At 39.6% G+C, this 17933-nt stretch overlaps 1 protein-coding gene across 1 annotated transcript in view; it reads left to right on the top strand.

The window, feature by feature from the left end:
• LOC116278522 (trafficking protein particle complex subunit 9-like) overlaps nucleotides 1-17933 on the top strand; it is a 115960-nt gene that overhangs the window by 86451 nt on the left and 11576 nt on the right. Inside the window, exons 10-11 of the mRNA XM_072972266.1 lie at nucleotides 4923-5122; nucleotides 5426-5549. Of these exons, the coding sequence (XP_072828367.1) occupies nucleotides 5433-5549 (117 nt within the window). The 5' untranslated portion in view covers nucleotides 4923-5122; nucleotides 5426-5432. The remainder of the gene's footprint in view (nucleotides 1-4922; nucleotides 5123-5425; nucleotides 5550-17933) is intronic.

The following is a 17933-nucleotide window of genomic DNA, read 5'->3' as shown; positions in this document are numbered from 1 at the left end:
TGATGAGTACATCTTTTTGAACTGATATTTTTTCTATATGGAACGATTCTTAGAAGTTGAGTTGAGTCTGTGTGTACACACGTTTATCAGAGTTTACATATCCATTGACATGTCATCCTCCAAAAAGTCGCTCACAGTTTGTTCTCTCACAGATTGACACTAGCTAGAATATCTTTTATAAATATTTGCCAATATGATGAGCAAAAGTGCTTTTTCATTGTTTTAGTTTGCATTTGATGATCAGTGAGGTATTGAGCATTTTTCACTCATTAGCCATCTGACTTTTTAAAAATGAATGATCCTCTTTGTCCTTTGCACACATTTAAGTGAGGGAGCTTCTTGTTGCTTTGTGACAGCTCTTTGTATGTTATGAACATTAACCACTTGTCTTCATCAACATGTATCATGCAGCTTTTTCTTGTCATTTCTTGCCTTTCATTTTGTTCAGTGGGTTTTTTATTTTCGTTGTGGCCCAAAATATTCTTAAGATTGCAAATGTCTTCCTTTTGGGTTTTATCTTTGGTATTATTCTTAGAAACACTTTCTTATAATGATATAAATCTCTTCTGAAAGTTTTTTTAATCTCTAAGATGGAGATGAAAATAGTACTTGTTATAGTGAGGAGAAGTTGAATTAATATGAGCAAAGGGTTGCATTTGTTGTTATTAGTATTTTAATATTTACATCACTATCTGTAATTTTTCTTGTGGTCATTGGTACAGGAATAGAATTTGTTCTTTCCAGGTGATTCTCTGTCCCAAGACAATTATTGAATTCATACATTGCTCTTTGATTTGAAATCCCACCTGTACAAAATACTTATATACACTAGAGTCTGTTTTTGAGCTCATGGTTTATTTCTGTCAATTTTGCTTTCTTTCTCTAGTGCTATATCTTACATATTATAAAAATTTATTTAATATCTGAAAGTGTGATTTTTTTTCATTCTTTTTCTATCCCAAATTTTCTTGGCTAGTATTATGATTTTATTATTCCTGGACAATTCTAAAACAGTTTGTTCAAGTTGAAAAAAACAGGTAAGGGTTTTCATGGGATTTTTTAGTAAGTTTTGAATTATCTTTAGGAGAACTTACATCTTTACAAAACTGCTTTCCTCCATGCAATATGTTGATGTCTCTACATTCACACCTCTTACTTTACCCCTCAGTACACTCCTGTAGTTTTCTCCATGTAGAACATGGGTTTTAATTTTGAGTTTATTCCAGATTATTGTTGATGTCTTTCTTTATTTTGTAATTGAGAATTTTTCCCTATTATATTTTTTAACTGTTAAATCTGACACCTGGGGAGGCAGATTTGATTTGTAAATACTCACTTTTTAACTTGTCATTTAAAATTGGAAGTATTAAGTACTTGTTCCAGGATCCTTTCTTTTATCTTTTTCAAAATTTGTTTTCAAGATTATCAAAATGGTCATAGCTAAGTAGTATAGGTGGGGAGACAGATGGACAGAAGTAGTGTGGCTCATGTACAAACTGTGAGCAGTTTCATGGCTGTATTTAGGCTGGAGAAGCTGCAGAAGAGCCCGGGTAAGACCAGGGATGGCTTTGTATGCACTTGAAAGCCAGCTTTCCTGCCTTTATGGTGAGGCCTGATGGGCGTGGCAGGTTGATGATCAAGGTCCAATGGAGGTCATTGGCTGCACAGAGCTCTGTGTCTGTGAGAACTGGAGACCATCGCTATGGGAAATGCTTGGTGCCAGGAACACTGCAGGGGAGCTGGGGAGCCTGTGTGTTAAGGACTTTCCATTCCTGGGAGTGGGAAGATCAGACTCTGCATTCAGATCTGAGTTTGAATTCATCCTCTCATGTTTACAGGTCCTCTGACTTTTGTCAACTTATATACCCTTTTTGAACTCCTGTTTTCTTGTCTCTCAAAACAGGAGAATTACGGCCTGCTGCTAGAGTGATCAGGGTAAATGATATGTGTCAATAAGATGCCAAGTACAATTGCAAGCTCAGTGAGAAATGGGCTGTCCCCTCTTCTTCTGCAACTCAGCGCTTGACAAGACATGGGCGAAAGTCAGTCCCTAATTTGTGTGTGATGTAATTAGTAACAAAATTAATGTCTTGCATTTCCCAAGCAGTATTCGTACTCCTTTGCTTCATTTACTTCTTTCCTCCTTTCCTTTCCCCTTTCCCCTACTCCACCAAAAGAGCCTGATACTCTCTCAGAACACTACATTCAAATTAATTTAAAGGGTGGCTCATCCCCATGAAATGACAGTAAGATAAAAAAAAATCTGTAAATATCCCAGAATTCATTGTATTTGATTTACACACACACACGCACACACACACACACACGCACACAATCAGGCTACCTCCCACTTACTGAGGGAGAAGGAACACTGTTTCTGTGTTTTCATTCACTCAGCGTGAGAACAAAGTCTCTTATGCAGACTTTCACCCGGCTTCTTGCATGGTGTTTTTAATTGGATTTCTGCTTTGTTGCCATCGAAATATTCTCCTAATAGAAGAGAGGAAGTGGAGATATAGACATTCTGCTGAGATATTGGTGTCACCATATTTGAGTTGTAAACGACTTAAGACAGCATGGGGTCGTAACTTTTTAAGGGTGAGAATCCATCTTGGTGTAACTTGGACAAAAACCTGGGTCTTCTGCCATCATGTCCATGCGGGTGAAGAGGCAACTGGGCAGGGGATGGCAGGGGTCCTTCTTGCTTGAGTTCCAGGGTCTTGCTAGTTTTCATTGCTCACCTGCATTTACTTTATGTCCATGTGGCCTCTCATGGGAAGGTCACTCTGTCCTGTTTGACTGAGTTTCTAATCAGCAAAAAGCTCTGGATCCACTCATATTTCCTAGAGATTTTCTGCTGACCTGCTGACACTTTATATAAATGAGACCTAAGAAATTACTGAATATAAAATCCTTATTGATATGGTTTGCCCTCGAGTTCCATAGGAATGGGGTGCTGTCTCAGGCTGTCTAAGGCTAGATCTGAACAAAGATACGGTGATAGCCATTGCTGCTGGACCCCCCACAGTCAAATGGGATTTCCACCTTAGTTTTTAGAATCAGGCAGATGAGTACAAATCTTGCCTTTATAGTTATTAGCCTTGTGACCTTGGGGAAGAGACTGTACTTTTTTGTGTCCAATTTTCCTTGTCTGTAAGTTCAGTAATTATTTTAAGTTTTTTTTTAATAGAATTGAATGAGCTAATTCCCTCATTTATACCTAAAATACTGATCGCGAGGTTCTATGTTGGTGCCTTGGTAGTTGATTATTAAGGAACTCGGCAGTGAGAATGGGGGTGGTGGACCCCTGGATCACAGAGCTTATATTCCAGGATATGCTTGTAAAAGACTGGATATGCAGTGGATTTTTAGTAAATATCCATAACTTTCCTAATCCACTTTGATTGTTTATATATCTTTATACTAATATATGAACAATTATTTATTGCAATTTTATTATCTTTTTAGTATTTAAAATATTCAGCTGTAAGAAAAACACGTAAAATAAATAGATTTGACTTTTATTTTCTTTCCAATAAGCAAAACAAATAAAATAGAAAAGAAAAAAGTTTTGAAGGGAGTAGAAGTAATTTTATTTCGGTGGAATCAATTCCCTATGATAGGTTTTTTGGTTGTGTTGTTAAACAGCATATAAATTTGATAGGTTGTGACATTTTGGAAATGGGGAAACAGTGGAGACATACTACCTCCAATGAAGTCATTTTGTTACCATGTCCAAACTTGTTCTGCTTGCTGAGTGGCAGGCCAGTAAGTCGGGAGATGAGGTGTTAGAGCAAGGAATAGTGACTTTATTTGAAAAGCTGGCAGACCCAGAAGATGGCATACTGATATCCTGGTGAACCCTCTTCCCCATGTCAAATTCAGTCTCCTTTTATACTAAAAAGGGGCAGGGGTGTGGTTGGTTGTTGCAAACTTCTTGCTGTATGAATTGCTTTCCTTGGAATCCTTTGTTCTTGCAGCTATCCATGTGGGTCAAATCATGGTGACCCTTTAAAACCTCCAAAAAAACAAAGTTATTCTCTATTTTGCAACTAGCCATCTCTACATAAGTGCAGAAGAGCTAACATCCTTAAAGATCAGAGCCCGCAGAATAGGCCCTCCTGGATATTTCAGGATAAAGGCAACTTTCTTTTACAAAAGGTGCGTGCAGAGCTAGCAAGTCTGAGCCTAGTAAACAGGGCACAGGTTTAAAGCCAAAGGAACACATCTAACATGAAGTCAAATTTGTTCTTTTCTATTACAATTTCTTTTTCCACCTCATAAATAATTTTAGTAAGAAACATGAACAACTTTTTATTTTTGCTTCTTAATAACGGATAAATGTGCCAACTACATTTTTGTTAGCAGGGATGCTGTGCGTGCCTTGAGGTCACAGCAAACTCTTTTTGGGGGTGTTTGACCCTGCAACATGTCTGATGCCCTGTGAGTGTTGGTGAGGGTCTCTCTAACCTGGGGCTCTCTTCAAGAACCAGCATATGGGCATTGACCTCTGGAGATCTCATTTTCAGCTGCAGGAAATTTTTTCAGATACTGTGATTGAAAAATCACTCCAGCTGGGGATAATTAGGGACTAAAGGAAGAGGAAAAGGGCTTGGAGTAGAGTACAAGAAAAGGACAGAAGATCAGGGAGCCTGGGGGCTTGGCAGCGGGGCCTCGGGAGAGAAAGTAGCAGACGTGGGGAGGGGCCCAGCTCCGGAACCAGCTCCTGCACTTGTCCCTGTGCCCAAGCCACACAGCATTTAATTGGCCCAGGACGCTATCCTGTCTGGAGGTCACCCTGGGCAGAACCTTGAGAATCGAATGTAAGGGGTGGGAAGCACTCACCTAGGGGTCACTGAATGCTTTGGTGAAGTCCACAGTGCCTTTTCTAGTCATGTGTTTTTACTTGTCCTTTATCTTAGGATCTGAGAAGCAGGAGCAAGGAACTCAGGGAGAGATCCAGGAAGACATCTGACTCTGTTAAGAGACGACAGTCACAGCGACACGGGGAGTGAAGACACTTGCAGCAAATTAAAATAACTTCACAACTATTGCATCAGAGCTGCAGGTGTGAAAGAGCCTAAGCCTGTTTCAGAGTGCAGGGGACAAGAGAAAAGGAATGGTAAAATTTTCACTGACAGTTGAAATTTTGTTAAGTAGCCTTCTACTTTTAATTGTATCACTTGATTGTATGCAGGTGTATTTCTATGGGCATTTATAGGTTCACACAACCCCACCAGCCCCCCTTGCCCCCATCGGGGATGGGCTTTCTCAAGCACAGAGCTCCTCCTGCTTGGGTGGGCTACGCTGCGGTTCCTCGCCTGGGGCCGGGCTGCTGCAGGGCACTGAGTCCCCGAGGCACGGCATGTGAGACACGACAGGAACATCTCTGCTTTTGACTGAGGGCCTCCTTTTCCCCCTGCAGTGTAAGAATGCCGGTGACTGAGTTAGAAGCATGCTTCCAAGCTGTCCGTGTCCTTTCCATCCAGAAGCGGAGCCTGGAAGCTTCTGAATTTCTCCAGAATGCGATTTACATTCACTTTCGACAGGTGAGTGTATGTCCTTTTACAAGTGAAAGAATTACTGCAGTTTTCCTGGAAATTATTCACCACTAGTCCATCTGACTTTTCAGTGCTATGATTCAGTATGGTATGCTAAAAATTCTGGAGTCAGATCTTGAAACCATGATGAAGAGGATTATTTATTTTTTTTCTTTATATGATAGTATTTTACTTTCAAAATTCAGAATTTTCACTTCCTTGATTAATTTTTTCGGGGGTTGAAGAATCTACTTTGCTCTTACTATCTTTGTGACCTGTTGCTATATGCCTCTCAACTGTCTTCTGTCACTTGTGAGGAAGGTCCATTTGTGACCCTGTGCAGGTTGTTCGTGTTATAAAACATAAAGTCTGTAAAAGTACAGTCCCTTTTACTCCGAAGACATTCCACAAGTACTACTTAAATCTGGGTGTGGCTTTTAGAAGACAGAATTATTAGAACATGTATTTGCAGATTGCTAGTGCAAAATCCCCAAATCAGTAATCTAGATCAACATCTAAAATCTTTCTAATATATCTTGGATTTGTATGGATAATTGAAGCAGTTTGCTAAGAACTCAATACCAGGTTTAGAATACAGGCTGGTGTAGCTTAGCAGGTCCTCCCAAGCTGATGCTCTGCCAGAGGGTGGGGCTGAGGGGAGAGGACATGTCCTGCCCACCCTGATCTGACAGTTTGATGGCAAAGACCTTCACCAGGTGAAGAACTGGGAGTTTCTTCTAAGAACAGTGGGTTTGAAAAGAGTCCTAAAAGCGCGGGAGTGACACAATCCCATTTGTCTCAAGTAGGGGAGAGCGGCTGTGGGGACACTTGGGAGACTCGTGAGTCCAGGTGGGCAGTGTTTGTGGCTTCTACTTGAGCGGTGGGACGGTCAGTGAGTAAAAGTGAACAGATTGAAGACATGTTTCGATAGTAAAAATGAAAGGATGTTTGCTGTCTGTGAAGGTAGAATGGAGTAAGGCCCAGGTTTCTGGGTGGATTAATGAGGTTAATGATGGCCCTGCTGTGCTGTGATGAGGGAAAGCTGCAGAAGGAGTTCTGGGGAAAATCTGATGGGTTCAGCTGTGGGTAAAGTGAAAGGCTGATAGATGTGTGGTCTGGGAGCTCTGGTGAGAGCTAGTAGTGGGTAGGGTGAGAGGAGAGAGACTTTCAAATCATTTTGTCTTGTGAACATACAAATAAGTATGAGTAATGACACACTTAACACCTCTATATTCTGGATTTAAAACCCAGTAACATTTTGCTATATTGACTGCAGAGGTTCTTAATTTTCTTTAATAGAAATAAAATAAATAGTAACAAAATAGTGGAGTTAATGAATATCTTAGAAATGATGTGTGTCCTTGTATATATTTTGATACCTCATCTGTTTATAACTATAATCTACAAAAAGTTAACTTGCTTAGCATAAGAGTTAAACAGAGGGACGTGACACACACTGTTGGGGGTTAATGCTGACCTTCTTGGGCAAATTTTGTAGCCTCTTTATGACTTAGTTGCATCTTCTGTGACTGACCCCGTGCCCCTCATCACAGCTGATTTCCTAGACTACATGTTGGGAGGGAGGCTGCTGAAGGGAGTAAGAAGTGGCAACTGCTAGGGATACTGAAGAGAGAGACAAAAACAGATTAAAGCTGATAAACTGAGTACAAATACCCTCAAAAGAGAAAGAATCCCGCAGTGTTTCTAGCCACTTAGCGTAAGGAAAGCAAAATCACGTGGACCCAAATCTCTTGAGCATGTGAGTATTGTGGGTGGGAGGGTGTCATCAAAAAAGTGTTGAGAAAAGGCCTTTTGGGTTCCCTTGACGTTTCCAGTAAGGATGGGGAGCAGAAGCAAAAACCCCCCGATTCACAGTGGAAGGTGCTTTTTTTTGCGAAACTGACCAAAGGATGGAAAACAGTCATCAGTGGTGCTGGCAAAAGAAGAGACTTCTGGATTGGGTGGGGCACTTGCTGTGACTTCCAGGTGAACTGTTGGCTGGGGGCTGTGAGACGGGCAGTAGGTTTGCAGTGTGACCTGGGCATAATCCCTGGCTCTGAGGCTGCTGGTCTGACTAGCAGACCTGGGCACACGCAGGCCTAATGGGGCAGCTCGGGATGTGGCCTGGGACACCTGCTGTGCTGAGGGCGAGAAGAGGGCTCCTCTGAGGGGGTGTCCCTGCAGAGAGTGTAAACGTCCTCCTGCAGTGGAGGAAACCCTTTGAGCAGGGGGCCGGATGCATAGGCAAGACCAGCCTGAACACGGAGGGTTTGGCTAGCCAGAAGTCATATAGTGGCCAGAGCAGCCTTGTTCCTGAGAGACTGGAGGGAAAAGATGCTGAAAAGGCAGGCTAGGGTCACACACTGTGGTGGGTTATGAGTGACAGGAACGGACTGGTCAGGCAGGCACGAGAGAACTCTGTGGGTGTCCCAGCTGGGGCGTCACGCCAGAGGGAGGAGCAGAGTTATAGACTTTGCCAGTTATTAGCTGTGTGACTTTGAGCAATATCACCCCACCTCTCTCTATATATATCTTCATCTGTAAAGTGCCACAGTGACAAGCTCGTGTCATCAGAAGGCTTCATTTAGCTCTGATCCTCTTTGTCCAGCCCTGTCAATGCTGCCCTGCAAGGTTCTGCAGCGGCTGCTCTTACCCTGAGATGGGAGGGCGTAGAGGGACATTGTAGCACCCGAGGGCATGAAGGTGTTCTTTTAAAAGCAGGCTTGTTGCCGCCTGCAGCTGCAGACCTGCAGGCAGTTTGGTTTATGGTCTTGGAGTGAACTTTGGAGACCTTAGCATCGTCTTAAGACTTGTTTTCCCTTGGGGACCGGATTTGCCTTTGCAGATTAATGTTGAAGATTTGGGCTTCTGGCAAAGCTGTTTTCAGAGATGGGTATATACGTAACATATTCTATAAAATAAAATGATTTGCTTAACTTGTGGGACTTTGCAGCTTTTGGGAACAGCTCTATTGGTCTGGTCTCCACGGAGGACACGAGGGGTCAGCAGAGCGTGCGGGAGGGCAGGCAACCTGCAGTGCTGTTGTGGGCTGTTCTCCCCAGTAGGGCGCTCAGCTGAGCTGACACTTCTCAAAGTTTGGTTGCCAGATGAGCAGACTGCAAATTAATGAGTTCTGGTGGGATTGTATAATGACAGGAACAAAGAGGAACCCGTAGTTTTTCAGGACTAGAACACGCTTTTGGTTCCTGATCCCGTGTGTTCCATTACGGAAGTGATGAGTTGTGTTTATTCTGGGACTTGTTTGAAATAAGCGTTCAGCCTAAATTTAAGAGTTGTGTTTCATTTGGCGGGAGGACTCGAGCCAGGAAGACAGCCTCTCAAATCACTCTGAGGGACTACACCAAGAGGTAGGGGAGGAGCTAGGATCTATAGGAGCTTTACAACAAAGACCAGGTAGTTGGAACAATAAAACATTGCTTGTTATCTAAAGAAAGCCAGGTATCTCAAGTTCAAGAATTTAGTGGTTTTCTACGTATGGGAGGAAGCAAACATTTGGGTCATTGAATTCATACTTTAACAAGCACCTAGCTATCTAGGGCCAGTATCCTGTCCTTTTTTTGTTCTGAGTCCACTTAGAGGGCACCACTGTGAGTGGCTGAGAGGCTGGGCTGCAGGCCTGTCCTCGCTGAGGGGTGGGAGCAGCCGCTGATGACATGGTTTCAGCATTCTTTATTAGTGACATGGTTGCAGTATTTTCTTTCACATTGTAGTACTTTCATTCACAATGCTCCCCCTTGGTCCTAAATTCAACCAATATTTTGAGAGACATTTCATGACCAATTTTGTCCCACGGTGCTAGGACGGCTCATTCCTAGTTCAGGTGAAGAATCTTCTGAGCTGCCATTCAAGGTGTTAGTTTTTTTTATCAGGCCCTGTTGATACTAAAAGTTTGCTGGATCGCCTGTCTTACTAGTCTGTTATGATCCAGGAAATGTTTACCCTTTGTTGCTCATTCCCATGACTAGAATCACACTAATACAATTATTTTACACAGAGTTATAAATTTTATCTATTTCTTCAAAATGTTTAGCCATCATCAATCTTTTAGGCCTAGTTACATATAGGGAAACGTAACAGACAACAATTTTATTATATAGTCAGGATATAATTAATTCAACTAGTAACATTAATAAAGTCATGAGTAAGAATTTAATAGTCGAGAAGTTATATTTTTGGGTTAAAATTTTGCTTGTGTTTCTGATTGAGTTTGAGTGATCTTATGAGATATTTCATATTTATGGTAAGGGTCAGAGCAGGTATTAATTGGCCAGGTGAGGTCTCCCACCTTGTAAGATCAACAGTGGCCTAAACAAAACAATAATTTCTTTTTAGAATAACATTTCTGAGGGCTATCGAGTTAGAGCCTTGGAGTAGGGAAACTCACCAAGGTAACACAGAAGTATTAGACATAGATAATTTACCATAAACTTAACAATTGGAGTAGTTCATAATCAAAGGTAGGAGAAATTATCAAAGTAACTTTTATACAGGCCTGGTCCGGTGTCTTGGGTCAGTAGTCTACTTCAGATGTTGTCTTCTTCTCATCCTGGCCTGGGTAGCTTTTTCTCCATTTGGGCATCGTGTTAAGGTGAGCAGTGCTCTATAGGCCAGTGCACTACAGGGGCTGTTTCTGATAGGAAATGAATCTGAATGTCCGTTTCCTTCAGCTTTGGTGTGTACGGTCTAGTTAAGAGTACCTGATAAAGGGTCCTTCCTTTCAGGTTGGAGACAGTTCTTTAAGTCATGCCTGTTCCAGTATGTATAATCCCCTGGCTGCAGGTCATGGGGCATTGGAACTTTACCCAAGGATAGATTACTTAGCCTCAGAAACAAACCTAGAGTTTTCTTTTCATAATTCAGTTAATCTTTACAGCAATGTGACATAACAGCAAGGAATGATCTGGGAAGTGTCTTAGTAAATATAGACCTCAATTAACAAAACTAGAATTTAATACCCACTTAAATATAATCTTTTTTCTCTCTAAAGTTACCCTAATTTTCTCAAATATAGTCAAATCAAGATTAATTTGATTACAAGCTAAGTCTGATTATTTAATCATATAGGCTTTTTAAAATTGGCTGTGTTGAAACTTTTAATAAGGAGTCTCAGGGTAGAATGTTAATAAGGTTTTCTAAGGCCCGGAAAGCCTCGTCAAGAATTTGCCATGGATTTCTGCCTTACAGATTTAGGTAAATTCTTTTCTCTTTAAAATCCTTAAAATACCTTGAGATTCCTATATCTGTTAGGAGATGATCTTCCTAATTTGTCTTATAGAGCCACTGGAGGCCTTAGAGTTTTTAGTGTCTTGAGGGATCAGATAGAGAGAAAATATAGCTGTTCCAAGTCTGCTTACATAGGTATAATTTATCAAATTGCTGTGAATCATAACTAGCTTAAGAAGAAGAGTTTTTTATGTCTGGGAACCAGGTTAAAAGCCAGTAGTATTTCAGACAAAATCAAAAAGTATAACCATATTCACCAGTTTACTCAGTCCCATGGAACTAAATCTTTTAATCAGAATTTTCATTAGACCTTTAAAATTTCTTACCCAGTTTAGTTCAGTGCTATAGTTTGAAATTTATTTGAAATAAATAAATCTCCTTGAAGACAAAGCATTTTGCAAAATCATCAGAAGAAAACAATTAACTGTCTATAAATGAGAAATGATTTAAAATCATGGTTAAACAGCGTTACACTATAATCGATAAAGAAAGCTGGTCACTATAACCAGAACTATGACTGGTAACATTTCAGATATACCAGAATTTTAGGGAGTCCATATAATTTCTAGAATATCTACATTAATAATATTTTCTCATACCATATGACCTAGGAAGATTTATTATTCATTTGACAATACCATGTTATTTAACATGCCAAATGAAACTTACTAATTTAAAATCTCTCTTTGGGATGTTTCAGGGGCCCTCTGTAGCATCCCAAACTTAACTGGAGATTAAAAGAAGTTTAATTAGAAATTGATATTTGGGGAGCTTGTTAAAAGTTTTCAGAACACTTGGTCAGATAAACGTATAGATCACTGTAAAGTAGTACTTATTCATTAACAAGAAAATACATCAAAGGTAAAGGCAGAACAGATCAGTTATGTGGTATAAGAAGTTTTACGATCTGTTACTGAAGGTGGATTAACATTTTAAGAAATTTTTGTCCTCTTAACAGAGAGAAAACCAAATCTATTCATGTACCAGATTACTTCTAAGATTCATTTACTTTGCCCAAGTTGATTCTAAACTTAGCCAATTCCGACCACGTACACAACTCTTTCCTCAGGGTTCCTCTTCCACAAGCCTTCCACAGCTTTCTATACTCACATTAGTGTGTCCTTTATTTTCTCTTCCATTCAGAAGTAACCAGCTTCAGAAGAAAGTCACTATTATTCATTAACAAAATATAATTCCATTCTTATATCTTCCTTTACACATTTATCTTACTTTCCTAGGATACTGAGATAATACCCTTAATAATAGAGATTATTTCAGGGTAGCACCAACCATTTATTAATATTTCTAAACACCTTTAGTTTCTCTGTAAGAGTAAGTTAAATGTTAATAATTCATATTTCAATCTTATTTTATCTGAAAATGGCATAGCTATTTAATAAAATCCTATCACTTAACTTAATTTAGCACAACTCTAGAATTTAAAGATACCAAACATTTCGAGATTGTCTTAAGCATACATTTTAAAAATATATTTTAAAAATTTATCCAAAGCTCTCACCTCATTTGCATTTAATTTACTTAAAATTTTACTACAACACATTGCTATTTTTCTTCTTGACAAATCTGCAACAGAAATAAAAGAATCTTATTTGACTTTCATTAAACCTAGGTACAGTAAATGTATTGTATTTAATATGGATGACTTTAAAGATGTCTATATTAATTAGAACATACATAAACTAAACAATATCAAACATTTTCTTAATATTGAATATTTTCCAGTTCACATGACACTGAAAGTCAATTTGGTCAGTTTTATTTTAAAAATACTTAATTTGTAAGCTCTTATTTTTTTTTAACGTTTTTTATTGATTTATAATCATTTTACAATGTTGTGTCAAATTCCAGTGTTCAGCCCAATTTTTCAGTCATTCATGGGCATATACACATTCATTGTCAAATTTTTTTTTTTTGTCTGTGAAGCTCTTATTTTTTTTTTATGTCAATTAAGCAGAGCTCTTTGACTTTGATTTTTTTTTTTTTTAGCTGAAGAAATATCTCACATCTATAATGTGTACACAGGCTTATAAACAGACAAAAGCTAGAGATCTCATAGGCTCACTTTAAACCTTACTTATAAGTTAGGTATAAAAATAGTTGGAGTAAGCTGAATTTGCTTGCTCAAATCACTAAGGCTTACTATTTAAGAAACAGACATTTAAGTCTTCTTGACAAATGCTGAAGGACGCATCAGAGTTCTGAGTTCTCAAATGCCAAAAATTTCTTGGCCTCAATTTTATCTCGTTGAGCTAATTAGGCTCAGTCTTAGTTCACTGTTTGCTGTATTTATATTTCTGATCTGCAAAACAAAGACAGAGGCTTCCAGTTCCCCAGAGAACTGCTCTGTCACCCAGGTCCAATTGTATCTCCTTAATTGAATTTTTGTATCAGTGAGAATAGCTGTAAACAAAGAATTCCATGTTTTAAAACTTTAAGATTTACTTTATCATGTCTTCCAAAGCTTGCATAAGGCATTTAGTGAGGTCTCTTTTCCTTGAGTTGTAAGTTAAACTCAGGGTAAACCTCTTATTTTATTGTTTATTAGCCACTGAATATTAGTTTTTAATTTTACGTCATATTGGTCGACTCATGTAACTCTATCGGTTTCCTTTACTTTGTTCAATTAATATTTTCTAAGGGGCAGATACATGCCCAGCCTTATATTACCAAGAAGGGGAAGCGTTTTTCCATTGAAACATATCTATCCCACAATATAATTAAGCAATTAAGCAAGAGTTTTATATAAAGCCCATTTAAATATACCAATTTTACAAACATTTATCTCAATTTTAATAAATCTTATACCTTTAATTATTATATTTATTAGGTTTAATCAGTAATTCTTATTTCTAGAAGGAATGCCAAAAGCCTTTTTTTTTTTTTGTGCATTATATCTAATTATATAGAAAAGTCTCTGGGATCCCCAAGTTTGAGCCAAAGAGCTTAGGCCCTTCTCAATTTTCAATTTGATTAATTGGTCTGTTGTTCCAATCATTGATCAAGTATTTCAGTCTATAAATATGTATTTTTTTTTTGCTCTATACATACATATATTATAAAGTGTGGTAAAGCGGACTTGTTTGAACTTCAATGTTGGGAGGCAGTAGGTGATCTCTTTGGCCCCTTTTTTTTTACTTTACATAGTGTAGTATCAAAACCTTGTATCTAAATCCAAAAATGTCCATTTTATTTATCTCATTCAAAATAACCATACAAAAATATTTATCCATTTAGGATAAGACACTTTTCTTTTTTTTTCCTACATTTTTACAATCCTTTTTCCAATTATTCAACCTAATTAACATTAATTATTCTAAGTATTTTTTAGCATCTCTAAAACCATTGATTGGAATGGAAAAATACAAATGTAGCTTTTCAAACCAGTTTTTTTTTTTAACTAAGTTCTTAGGTTAACCATTAGATATATTTTTCTACCTTTAAACTTGATTTTAATAGGTACCAATAAAAGAGCTGTTTATAATGAGAGCTCTTTCAACTTTCACCAATTTAAAAGTTTTCCCAAATTAAAGGATCCATCATATGGCCATCAAATTTTATATATATATGTATATGTATATGTATATGTATATGTGTGTGTGTATATATATATAGTGATTTTAAATGAATAAGATGAAAAGGCTTTTCCACATGAGGGTGGGGGTGTTGCCTAAATAAAATTCAAAAGTTTACTCTCCAAAAGCTAAAGGCCTTTGTGATCCAGGCTGATGAAACAAAGGTTAAGATGGCAAAATATCTGAAAATTGGTACAATCAAAGGATTGTTGAGAATCCCAATTTATTTGCGTGGCCACCATATGTAAACAATACTTGTATCTTTTATATGGCAGAGTCCAAGCTTTCATTTAAAAAAAAGGAAACACATATATACATACATACACACACATAAAACACCCAGAGAAAGATAAAACGTTTACATTTCAAGGACACAGGAAGAGAAATCCAAGTTCCCCCTAAAGGGGATTTTGTTCTTATAAGTTCAGAATTCCAAAAAATATTTTATCAGGCCTGGTTAGTTACTTTCAGAGTGACGTTTTTTCTAATTCGTACTTAATGTTGTAAGTTTTGTATGTATATAAACCTGGCTAGGGTATTAGTTGGAGGCTGGCAATCTGTCATTTCTTTTTCTTTTCTGTTCTGTGTGGTTTTTTTTTTTTTTTTGAAAGTTCTATTCCCCATTGTAAGGTCGGGTTCTCAGAATAAAATTGCTAGTAAGATTTAACGCAGGGACAACACTATGGCATGAAGTCTTTGCCTCTACCATTCCAGAAAATTTCTCCATCACCCGAGAAATCTGTTACCAGCCAGAAGGAGGGACCCATTTTTGGAGTTGAAAGTTTCCTCATAAGAGTTTTACTTTTATTCCGAAAAATTCAATGCAGGTAACCAAATTGAGGACATTAGACCCGCCTCTTACCTAACCAATCAGTCCTGAACCCAGTGTCTTTCAACGTGGACCCACTTAGGACGTCTCCACTGGTTGATTATTTTCCTGGTATGTTTCCACCATACCCACCTCGGTGTCTCCTCTAGGTGGGTGTTTCCTGTTACCTTTCAACCAGGCCCCACCCAGTATGTCTCCACTGGGTCGGTAATTCCCCCCAGTCTCTTTCAACTGGAGGGCCAGGTACCTGGTTACACCGCCAAATAAAACTCAGGATCATCAACTAATACGTGAGATCCGAGAACTAGAAGAGACTCACCCAAATTCATCTGGACTCCCAGAGGAGGCGGATGGACACAAAGTGCCACTGCTGGTACCAAGGCTCCGGTTACTCGGAGAGTTCAGGTGGAGAGAAGTCTGCTCTGGGTCCTTTCATGGTGTCCAAAACTTTTGACTGAAATATATGTGAAGCCTAAAAGTTAAGAGTTATGTTTTATTTGGCGGGAGGACTCGAGCCGGGATGACAGCCTCTCAGATCGCTCTGAGGGACTGTTCCCAAGAGGTTGAGGAGGAACTAGGATATATAGGAGCTTTACAACAAAGACCAAGTAGCTGCAACAATAAAAGATTGCTTGTTATCTTAAGAAAGCCAGGTATCTCAAGTTCAAGAATTTAGTGCTTTTCCATGTATGGGAGGAAGCAAACATTTGGACTCACTGAATTCATTCTTTAGACAAGCACCTAAATATCTAGGGCCAGTATCGTGTTCTTTCTTATTCTGTGTCTGCTCAGAGGGCACCATTGTGAGTGGCTGCAGAGGCTGGGCTGCAGGCCTGTCCTTGTTGGGGTGTGTTGGCAGCCGCTGATGATTTGGGTTCAGCATTCTTTGTTTACTGACATGGTTGCAGTATTTTCATTCACATTGTAGTATTTTCGTTCACAGACTGATTATGGATAATCTGCAAACCTGGAAAGCAACCAAGATGGAATTACTGCAGGTACCTTCTAAATTAATAAGCCGTGTACAAACATAATCATGGAGGAAGCATACAAAACTATTTGGTGGTGTAGGGAAGGGTTTCTGCACATTACAGGGGAAGGCAGAGTTCCTTTTCTTTGTGGGCAGGGACATAAGCCCACCTTTCTTTTCTGTAGTGGTTTCTGAGAACAGTTTATGGTAACTAATGAACATTGACAAACGGTGGAACACATTGCATTTAAGAGCTGGCCGGCTGCATACTTGTGTATTGGACAGGTGGATTTCATAGCCAAGTTGTCAGGTGGATGGAAAAGAGGTGGATCCCAGGCCTGGGCCGAGATTCAGGTTTAAATCGCCATTTCCTCACAATAGGGCCTTGGAATAGAATGTAACCTCTCCTAACCTGTTGGTGAATCTGTGAAATGGGCATGATAATATTCGTTTGTTCCTGGCATTGTTGTAAGTTGTAAAGAGTATTATAACACACATGAAGCACTTAACACACTGACACTTAGCAGTGTTCATTGTGTGCAGACGTCCCGATTCGCGTGTGTCAGAGCCGTAAAGGCAGCATTTGTCTGTTGAGGATGCACTGGTAACCCCTTGAATAGGTTGTGAATTTGGTGATTTCATTTAATCTTGATAAATCTTTGTGCCATGGGCAGTTATTTTCATGGACAGATGAGGAATCTCAGGGTAAAGAAGACTGTGTAATTTGCCCAAAGTCAGACCATAATTTTGGGTGCAGGGGCCTCAGTTCAGCGTGGGCCTCTACGCCTTCTATCCTCTCCATTCAGCACCTGAGCCAGATGTGTGGTCGGCTGTCTCCCAGCCCAGAATATCCAGCAGGCAGCAAGACACACCTGGCCCTGTGCTGCTTGAGCAAAACTCTGGAGGGGAGGCAGTTACAAAAGTGATAAACATAAAAACAGACGACTTCAAACTGTGATCTGCTCTGAGAAGGAAAGGAACAGGCCTCGCTGTGCAGCGCTGGGAGCTTCCCCTTCGGGGCTGCTCTTGGGGCGTTCATCTCAGCTAAACAAGCTCTGCTGCTGCACCAAGGCAGGAAGGCAGGGCGCCTGTGACCAGGTAGACTGGGCCTCCTTGATCATTCTCATTCCCCATTAAGAGGCAGCTCTCAAGGGCACTTACCTAGTAAACAGATGTCGGCCATAAGCATCACGCACTTTGCTTTGTAGTTTTATTGGCCCCATCTTTGAGATGAGGTCATTGAAGCTGGGGAGTTTGCTGCATGCCCGTGATCACCTTGGAAATAACCCCACTGGTCTTTCAACCTAGACTGTTGTGGCTGTCATGTCCCAGCCCTGTGAATGGCATCGTGTAGCTTCTCCCAATTGGCCCAAATGACTGACATTGATTTTCTTAATTCGTAGGAAATGGTATGTGACAATAAGAGAAAAAGGTAGTAAGAAATTGGAAAACTAGAAAAAATTCCAAGTCTTCCCCAGCTGGGGGAGCGTAAGGTGTGTCACACACCCCACTCACTGCCTGTCACCTCCTCCCTGCTGACTCCATGTTCAGAAGCCACTCTGAGCCTTTGAAGAACATTTTGCCTCGTGACACTGTTGACTAGGACTTGCGACATCTCTGTCCCTGGTTAATAGTCTATTCAAATCCATTTAAATTTTATGCATGCTCCTTCGCTCAGATGTAAGAATATCCTCTTTAAACTTCTTGGTGCAGCTCCTTAATGAAGGTCTTGCGAAGGAAACCTAGCCAAAACCTGG

Source organism: Vicugna pacos, chromosome 11, assembly GCF_048564905.1.
Source record: "Vicugna pacos chromosome 11, VicPac4, whole genome shotgun sequence".
NCBI classification, from domain to species: domain Eukaryota; kingdom Metazoa; phylum Chordata; class Mammalia; order Artiodactyla; family Camelidae; genus Vicugna; species Vicugna pacos.
This window is presented reverse-complemented; position numbering and strand designations above follow the sequence as displayed.